Raw genomic sequence first — 9265 nt, forward strand, 5'->3', positions numbered from 1 at the left:
AGCAGTTTCACCAGGTTAATGGATAATGTGTTTCCCGACAACTGCATGTTCTTTCAGATGGCTGTCCAAGCAAAGATTGGATCTGATTGACACTAAATGACTGGCCAATAAACTCTGAAACCCAAAATGGCCCTGACAATAAACCTGTAAAATGAGCAATAAATGTGTGAAAGAAAGGGGAATGGACTGGAATAAAATGGCAAGTGTTAAAAATAAAAGAAAGCTTAGAGCTTGGAGGCCATCTCAGGAAGATTTTGATCTACTCCAGCGCCACATAGGTAGGTTTCCTTCAGTTGAAAGAATCAAGACGTATTTACACATTTACTTGTAGCTGTAGACTGTAGCTGCCCAAGGACTATCTTATGAGGAAAATACTATGATTTATACTTTTATACTACAATTTATGCTTTTCATGCTGATAATTCGCTATCACGTGTGGATGCTTCTGTCAACTCAAGCTACATTGATTTTTTAATATTTTGCTTAGAGACACCTTCAAGCAAGGTTGACTGCATTTATTGTTTTAACTGTAACACATTAAGCAACTTGTCTGAATACCTTGAGTTTTTACTGCAGCAATAGAGGTGAAGGTTGAACGTCCTTGCCTTTAACTGCACGCATCATAGACTCAAATCCAGAGTCCAGAACTCTAACCACTGTACCGCCTGCTGTAACAAGTCGGTTATGAATTGCAGGACGCCAGAATGAAAATGAGACGTTAGACTGGAGGGAGTTCAAAGGAAATGTGAAACCGAGAGCTGTCCATTACCCTCAGAGAGGTGGGTACAGTTAGCTGCTGCTAATCAGTCCTTTTAATGTGAATTTCAGATGCACTGATGATAATAAATGGTGATCATTCATGCGGTGGGGGGGCGGTGACATTTGTTCTGATGTCCCGACATTGTGTGCAAGTGTCTCACGATCGCAAACCGCTGTTTCAGCCTAGACACGTTTCAGGGCCATGTGACGAATGCATGAGATACTTCCTTCCATGTTCATATTTGGGCATGATTTGATTATGAGGATATGACATCTTAAACCACTGAACCATAATCTTGATTTAGCTGTAGATCTTGCTGCCGCTAGCCTCTTACAGGCAGACATATTTAATTCCCTATCTTTACTGCACAGTAAACAGGGCCATAGATAACAGTTAGCTGTTTATTTTTCCACATATACAAACAGTTCGGTCATGTTTCACACCTGGGAAATAATAAAAACAGATAAACTGGTTTTGACCTTCTAAAGGACATTTATGTTATTATAAAACCAGCACTTGCAATGGTGTATGAGGGAGGTGGCCTTTTGTATTATGTGAATGACGGAAACTTTCACAGTCTACAGTATTATACAGTATTTTTAGTGTCTGAATTGATAACACTCCTCTTTGGTGATAAAGTGTGAAAAATGTTTTTACGTGGCTATCTGTAGAGTGAGCATCATGGAGGGCACTCTCAGCTATCACATCTTTTTATTTCATAGTCATGAATTGTGAGAACAATTGAAGGACAGAAAAAATCAGAGATTATATCCTGCCATAACCTAAACATAATAAATTTATAAACCCCTCAAAACAAGAAATGATATTAGCTGTAGGATCCTCGCTTAATGTAGCTTCATTTAGATTTAACCTGTGTTGCAATTCAGGCTAAAACAAATGTTTCAAAATGAAAAATCCGAATGAAAGTGTTAAATGCTGCTCATTCAAGTCGTTCCAGCACCCGATCATCTGTCTTTGATCTCTTGGGTCTTTACTGAGGTATTGTTATTGTCAGTGAGTGGGTGTATTCAAGCCAAATTTCCAATCGGAACCATTTTCGATGGGTTTTTGTTTAACAGCAGTTCGTGTCTCCCACTTCTCTCTTTTCCAGCCCGAGAGGAATTACCCTTTTTGGTCCGCCTTCACTTAGGTGTGCGCAGGGTCAGTTTGTAGGAGTTTGTGTGTTTTTAGGCTGGGGTGGCTCTCCCACAAATTCATGCGCTTAAATGCCTACACACTCACTGCCCACTCACGGTGAACTTGCACACACAAACCTTCAAGTGTTTGGTGAATGAACTGGAGTAAACAATACATAAAGAACAGAGCATCTTATTCATCTTTCATCTACTCAGGGAGAAATACCAGTGAAAGTCAGTATATAAATCCACATCTGCTTTGTGCTGATAAACTGTATCACCTTAGAAAACCTTTTTAAAGAGATCAACACTTCCTCAAAGCATTTCACCAGTGGGAGCAAAGAGACTTTGGATAGGACTTGTTTTTTGCTTGTGCCTCTTACTGGGATGGCTTGCTTTCGGTGCTTATTAATATCAAAACTATACTATTATCAGTTTAAAATGTGCTGACTCAATTGTGTCCATTTGGCTCTTAAACATAACAAAACCTAATATATGACAGACAGTTTGGAGCCATCGCAATGGTCTTCAATTCTCAGCAACTGCTAACAACTGGATTTGCTGGATTTAATAAATGTGATTTTTTTTCTTGTTTGTTTCATTTGAATAAAGAAGGGATGTCTAGCTTGTATTAATCTTAAATGCCTAGTGTTGTGAAGTGGGCTGGACTTTTCAAGGTGCACACCATTACAAAGAGTTATAAAAAGAATTGAGAGTGTACAAAAGTAATTAGACAGTAATCTGGCTGGAATTAAAGAAAAGGCCACGTGAAATAAAAATGAATTCTCTGCTACAGCCATTTCGTGAGGTTACACTGCACTGCTTTTGTGCTGTGATTAGAACATACCTCAGAGGGCTCCAGAGTGGCTCAGTCAGTAAGGAACCTAATTTGAGCGCAGCCAAACAACCTGGGCCGGTCAATGGGTGGACCCTGCGGCCCGGGTTTCAAGCGAGCCGGCCTCACTCTGCTGTGGTAGGGGCGTGTCTGTCGGCACGTTCTTCTCGTCTCTCTGGTCTCGGGCACCCTGTGAGTTTGGCACCTGCCAGTGGCTCAGATGTTATCAGTGGCATGACACTCCTCCAGCAGGCACCCACCTCTCTGTGGAGCACCGCAGAACGTGTTGTGTGAAAACCAGTCCTCAGTGAGCGTGTGTATTGGGGCACTGCATTCGTGTCACCTCAGCGCTCTTGTGCACCTGTCAGCTGGCCCGGTGAGACGAGCCTAATGGGCAGTTAGGAAAAAAAAAATCCAAAATCAGGTTTTATAGAGGGGGAAGAACACGAAAGAGCGTGTCTTAATGGTCTCTCAGGGATCGGAGTAATGTCTTTTTCTCCAACTTTATTTTAAAAGCAAAAAAATGTGAGTCTAGTATTTTCTGTCAGTACATACAAGTTCTGTCCACTGTTTACTATTCTGTATGAGACAAAGCTGGAGCTGGTGTAAAAAGCAGTGATGGGGTGATAACTATTCAACCCAAAGTTTTCTTTTCTAAAAAAGGCACAGGAAAGACTAGCTTTTGTGAAAACCCTCGTGCTTCAGATCACACTGAAACATCTTCCTCTCACGATCCTAGAATCCTCAGAGTTTTGCTTTACGTAAAAGCGCTGAAAAAGTGCTGTTTCCTTTGACCATGTTACTCAGAAGCGACCAGGTTGCTGATGGTCTCTGTGGCCTCCTGTTGACAGCCTGAAGTGAGAGAGAGAGGGGCAGCTGGGGTGTGTTGGTGTGGGCTGGGAGCTGAATTAGTAATCAAAAGGTTGCTGGTTTGAGTTTTGCAGGGGGCAGCTGTTTTAGCCTTGATTATGGTACTTGTCTTGACTCACTTTGGTGGGTGTTCATTTGAGCAGACTAATATGTTCATGTGTGAGACATGCAGATTTCAGGGCATCAGCTGACAAGTAAGATGAGCTACTTCATACTCGTGGTTCATAATTGTTTATATGTGCCTTTGTTTTTCATTCTTTAGGCCTACTGATTACGCATGACACTGGCCCCTGTATTGTAAAATATTCCTAACATTCAAAGTGCAGTGAAGATTTAACTTTTATAGAAAAATGGCCTTAAAACCATTTCAAGCAAAAACAGTACAAACAATATGGTCGCAAATATCCTGATTAATATACAACTTCACAGTAATAGCAACCCTATATTAAAAGAGAGCTTAATATATATGACATATACAAAGTTAGAAAATTAAGTGAGGGAGTAAACAGGGATATGTGTAATAAACTGATTTGATCTGTTTTTCATAATTTACTGTAAATTGTATTGTATTTCTGTGACTCCAGTGGAAAGAGAAAATTATAGGGGTAATTTTGGTCCGTCTTTGGGGCTCTACCTGAGAATTCCACGCAGTTGTTTGTTTGAACCAAAACAGGTTAAAGTCTTCCCCTAAAGGAAGATCAAAGAGATCACAAGGAAGACAAAACTACTGTAAGGTTATGGTTGTTTCCTGTCATGGCACGCCTCACAAAATTTCTCATAAACTGGGTCAGATTGAAAAAGAGAGCCTGTGAGAACAGTGGCTGATGGACTGCCCATAACCCTAAAAGAGATGGAAGGCAATCAACAAAATCAAGCCAATTATTATTAGTATTGTTACGTTACATTACATTACTGGCATTTAGCTGTCACTCTTATCCAGAGCAACATATATAGATTGCAATTTTCAAATGTTATCAATTTACACAGCAGAATATTTACTGAGGTTAAAGTACCTTGCCCAGGTGTATTATTATTATTAAGCACACACCTATTTTTAAGTTATCTCAGGACTAATCAACAATGGTTGGCTTTTTATTCTTTCCTCACAAACAAACATACAATGACAATTACAATTATCCAGTTTCAAAGAAGCTGATAGAATGACATCTGTTATTGATAATGCTGGACGTGAACCCTGAGGATCCTAAAACCTGTGTTTAAACAACATAGAATACCTGTAGTTTTGACAGTTACATCAAAGTCAAGATAAGAATATGGCAAGAAGTAATCGATCACATCAGACAAGTGCCAGTTGGAAAGGTACAATGTTTTTCTAAGTTTAGTAAGTCTGTAAGTTTTAGTGTCATCTCACACCATCCAGGTGGAGCATAACGGTAAAAATCACAACAGCTTCAATAATGTTGTAAATGACAGGAATCAAACTGTCCATTAAATGCAAGACACTACTGACATGAAGGCCATATTAGTGTGTAGCTCATCCTATGTTTCTAATTCCATCACTTTTGAAATCTCCGTGATAATTAACCCTTCTTTGTACTGTGTTCAGCGTAATTTCTCTGGTGGTTTGTGACACATTATCATGGAGACTTCCCCTTTGCCTCACAAGTAAAGCCCGCCCCCAGTTTCCGTGGCATCTCTGTTCCTGTCGGGGCTATTTAAACCACAGATGCAGCTTCACACAGCCCCACATCTCTCCTGAGAGACAGAGCAAAGCTATGGCCCGCCTGGACGTCACCGAGACCTTCCACCACATCTCCTTCCCCGGACACCTGCACACCCAAGAGTCCCTGAGCTATGCCACTGGCTTCCAGTTCCAGGACTCGGACACGCTCATCGTCACCTACCCTAAATCCGGTGAGTGGCAGGGAGATCGCAGGGGTAGAGGGACAGCACGCCAGTGGGACACTTTCTGAGTTTTCCAAATGGGGGGAGTGCCTTTGTTTTTACTGTTTACTATTTATTAAATAATTTTTGCCTTTTAATAAATTACACTGCATCATTTGCTTAGCAGACTCCCTCATCCAGAACAGCTTAGATATCTTACATATCATCAGTTTTTTATGGATGGGTGGATATTTACTGTTGCAACTTGGGTTAAGACCCTTGGAATTAAAACAAGCAACCTTTGGGATATGAGTAGTGTCTTTAACACAAGCACTGCCCGTTAAGATTCCAAAACTCACTGTATGGCAGGGGTCTGGCAGTGGATGTAAACAAGCGTTAATATATAGGTGCCGTTCCCCCTGTAATTATGCTGGGGGCAGTGGCAGCGCACACAGCGATTTTGCATTCAGTCTTCCTGTGTCTCTTCGCGCTGAAGATCAGTGGATGTTTGTGCAATTGATACAGTGGAGGCTAAAGACGTATCTGTGAACCGTCCTGAGCCAGTCTTTGATCGTTTCACATGATCGGCAAGTGTTTTTGCGGTCTCTCGTAAAATTGCATCTGTAGTTTAGTTTTAGTTACAAAAATGATCATAATTATTTCAATAATTTCTAATGTAGTAGTTTTAATTTTAAAAGTATTGTTACCACTAAACTGTTTTAAAATGTGAAATGCTCAGAGTATGTAAAGCTTATGCCACCACTTTAGATGGAGTGAAAAGAAACCAGCTGATGATTGGTCTGTATTAAAAAGACCTTACTTGTCAATCAAAGAAAATTGTTGGGGAAAGTTTAACGGTCAGTTTTCAGTTTTCTCTGAATGTGAATGGTGTGAAAAGTGCTAACTCTCTCTCTCTCTCTTTCTCTCTCTCTCTCTCTCTCTCTCTCTTTCTCTCTCTCTCTCTCTCTCTCTTTCTCTCTGCTACAGGGACCACATGGATGCAGGAGGCACTGACACTGGTGTTCAGCAAGGGGGACAGCACCCTGGCCCACTCCATGCCCAACTGGGCACGAGCCCCCTGGCTGGAGCAGTACTACTGCCCCGAGGTGCTGAGGGCATCTCGGGGGCCCCGAATCATCACCACGCACCTGCCCTATCACCTGCTGGCCCCTGCCCTCCAGGGCTCCAAGGCCAAGGTATGACCCAGCCCTGGCTCAGCAGAGCTCCTCTCTCGCCCTGCCCTCTTTTCAGACGTCTGGCACTGTCGGCTAGCCCGCCTCTCTTACCCACAGTGACCAACCACAGCTATCTCCCTGCTGTCGCTCTCTCCCAGGTCATCTATGTGGCGAGAAACCCAAAGGATGTCGCCGTGTCTTATTACCATTTCCACAAGATGGCCAACTTCCTACCTGAGCCTGGCTCCTTCGGGGAGTTTCTCAGTGAATTCCTGAGTGGAACAGGTCGGTCAACCGTTTTGCAAACCTTTTGTCTGCTATTGAATCAGTTGCGTTGCCAAGAAAAAACACAAATTTACACTTAACGCTTACTTCTCCTCCACAGTGCACTACGGGTCTTGGTTTGACCATGTAAAAGGGTGGACCAGTCAAGCAAGAAACCTGAACTTTTTCTATATCACTTACGAGGAGATGTGGCAGGTGAGGCGATTCAGCATATACATATTAAAAGTTTTTGAACTGTTCTGCTGTTAGCTGGTAAAGCCATAGCTCGGGTTGTGGTGAAAAAATGTGTGGCTGTGACATGCCACAGACACAAAGTCCATTTGCAGCATTTATTACATATTGGCATAAAACACATTGTGCAGGAACTGAGAGGCTCGCTGGAGAGGCTCAGCACCTTTCTACAGTGCCCCCTGGTGGCGGCAGAGTTGACCAGCGCCCAGCAGCACTGTACCTTCAGCAGCATGAAGGAGAACAGCATGGTGAACTACACGCTGATTCCAGAGGAGATCATGGACCACACCAAGGGCCAGTTCATGAGGAAAGGTGAGGCCTGTGCTCTGTTTGCGCTGTGAGGAGTAGCCAGGAAACCGGGCTTGAATTCAAAAGTTCAACGCTTACAATCAATATTTACAGTTAGGGTTCAAATCCTGGAGCAAGATACTTAGCCTGAACCTCAGCAGGTGTGCAGCTGTATAAACTATCTCTCTTTTAAACAGCATATGTGAGCCTGAATAAGAGCATCCACAAAGGTTCAAAGTGATGTACAGTACCGGTCAAATGTCTGGACACTGCATACTTTTATTCTTAATTTTTTTTTTCCTATTTTCCACATTTTCGAATAATTGTAAAGACATCAAAACTATGAAAAAACACAAATGGAATTTTGCAGTGACCAAAAAAGTGTTAAACAAATCAAAACCATGTTGTATTCTAGATTCTTCAAAGTAGCCAAAATATTTTTTAAAAATACAGTTTTTAAAAAGAAATTCATGCATAGGCATTAACTTCAGTATTTATATTTGTCTAAGAAAATTTTCAAGAATTCAAGTATAAGTCTTTAGATCAAAATGTCTTTGAATGTATGTTTCCCATTGTCTTAATCAAGTATGTTCAAACTTTTTAATGGTACTGTATAAAGTTGCTAAGGTGTCTGTTAATCAGTCAGCAATCAGCAGCTCACCAACTTCTCTACATGTATTTCAGGCAAAATTGGTGATTGGAGGAATACTTTCACGGAGGAACAGAACCGTAACTTTGACGAGGTCTTTAAGGCTGAGATGCAGGACTCACAGTTGAGGTTTGTGTGGGAATCTCCAGAGAAGCTTGATTCCCCCGAGTCCCTGAAAACAAGGACAGTTACCCAGAATCCCACTCTCCAGGGAGCCTGAGCTCCTGTAAGCACCCGCCCTGTAGCGTTCAATGTCTATAAACTGTGGGCGCATATGAAAGCTTCATTAATACACTGTAATTCACGTCTCAAAAAGCTCAATTAATATCGGACATTCTTAAAAGTGTATCTTTTTTCATTTAGAAATGTTTTTCAACAAATTTTTATGAAGTATGTTATGAGGATTAGGGGAAGTGTTGAACTTAATTGCTAGAGCTGGAAACCAAAGCCTGGGCTCCCTCTGGGTAATGTAGCTGCCCTAAAACATAGACAAAAGAGCAGGTGTCTGAAATGTAATTCTATAAGCTCTCATTGATAACGTCAGCTTGTCCTGACAAATGTGATTACTGTTATATTTTCCATAATGCAAGCATAATTTTGTATATATGTAAGCGTCAAAAAGTAATATATTCTAGTTTGTTTAGTATTTTTTGATACATTGAAAAAAAACATTTACTGTGTAGGGAATTTCACATTTTGTTAACTTTGACTATTTGATAAATGTGTCTGTGTGTGATTGTATGTGTATGCACATATGATAATGAACCAATTAAAAACCATTCAGCCTGTCATTCATATAAACTTGACCAGGTCTTACTGACTTACTGTCCATGAGTAAAGTATTTTCAGAGGGAACAATGAAAAAATCCCAGTGATATACAAGAGCTGTAATTCAGCACACACAAGATTTTCATGCACCTGGATATCTGAGAGAGCCAGTGCCCTTACAGAGCTGACCTCTGATGTTTTTCACTGTGTCAAGTAACCTCTGAAAAATGTATGTTCATAACCTGTGGCATTCGGTCATATCTGGGGCTAGCTTTCCAGAAATATCCAGTGTCATATTCATAAATACATATACATATGCTCTTAGAAATGAATAAAGCATGACTATCTCCACAGATTCTATCAGGTGTTGGTAATTCATGAGATGGAAAGAAGAATTTACAGAGAGTATTACACTGCAGAAAC

The 9265-nt window shown here is 41.1% G+C and overlaps 1 protein-coding gene across 1 annotated transcript; it reads left to right on the top strand.

Annotated features, from left to right (window-relative positions):
* Positions 1-5331: 5331 nt before the first annotated feature.
* Positions 5332-8479, top strand: sult5a1 (sulfotransferase family 5A, member 1). Its single transcript, XM_036544528.1, has 6 exons — positions 5332-5476; positions 6434-6642; positions 6780-6906; positions 7007-7101; positions 7269-7449; positions 8110-8479. Exons 1-6 carry the CDS (start codon positions 5338-5340, stop codon positions 8292-8294), a joined length of 936 nt encoding a protein of 311 aa, XP_036400421.1. The 5' UTR covers positions 5332-5337; the 3' UTR covers positions 8295-8479.
* The last annotated feature ends 786 nt before the right edge of the window (positions 8480-9265 follow it).

Source organism: Megalops cyprinoides, chromosome 13 (genome assembly GCF_013368585.1).
Source record: "Megalops cyprinoides isolate fMegCyp1 chromosome 13, fMegCyp1.pri, whole genome shotgun sequence".
Lineage (NCBI taxonomy): Eukaryota > Metazoa > Chordata > Actinopteri > Elopiformes > Megalopidae > Megalops > Megalops cyprinoides.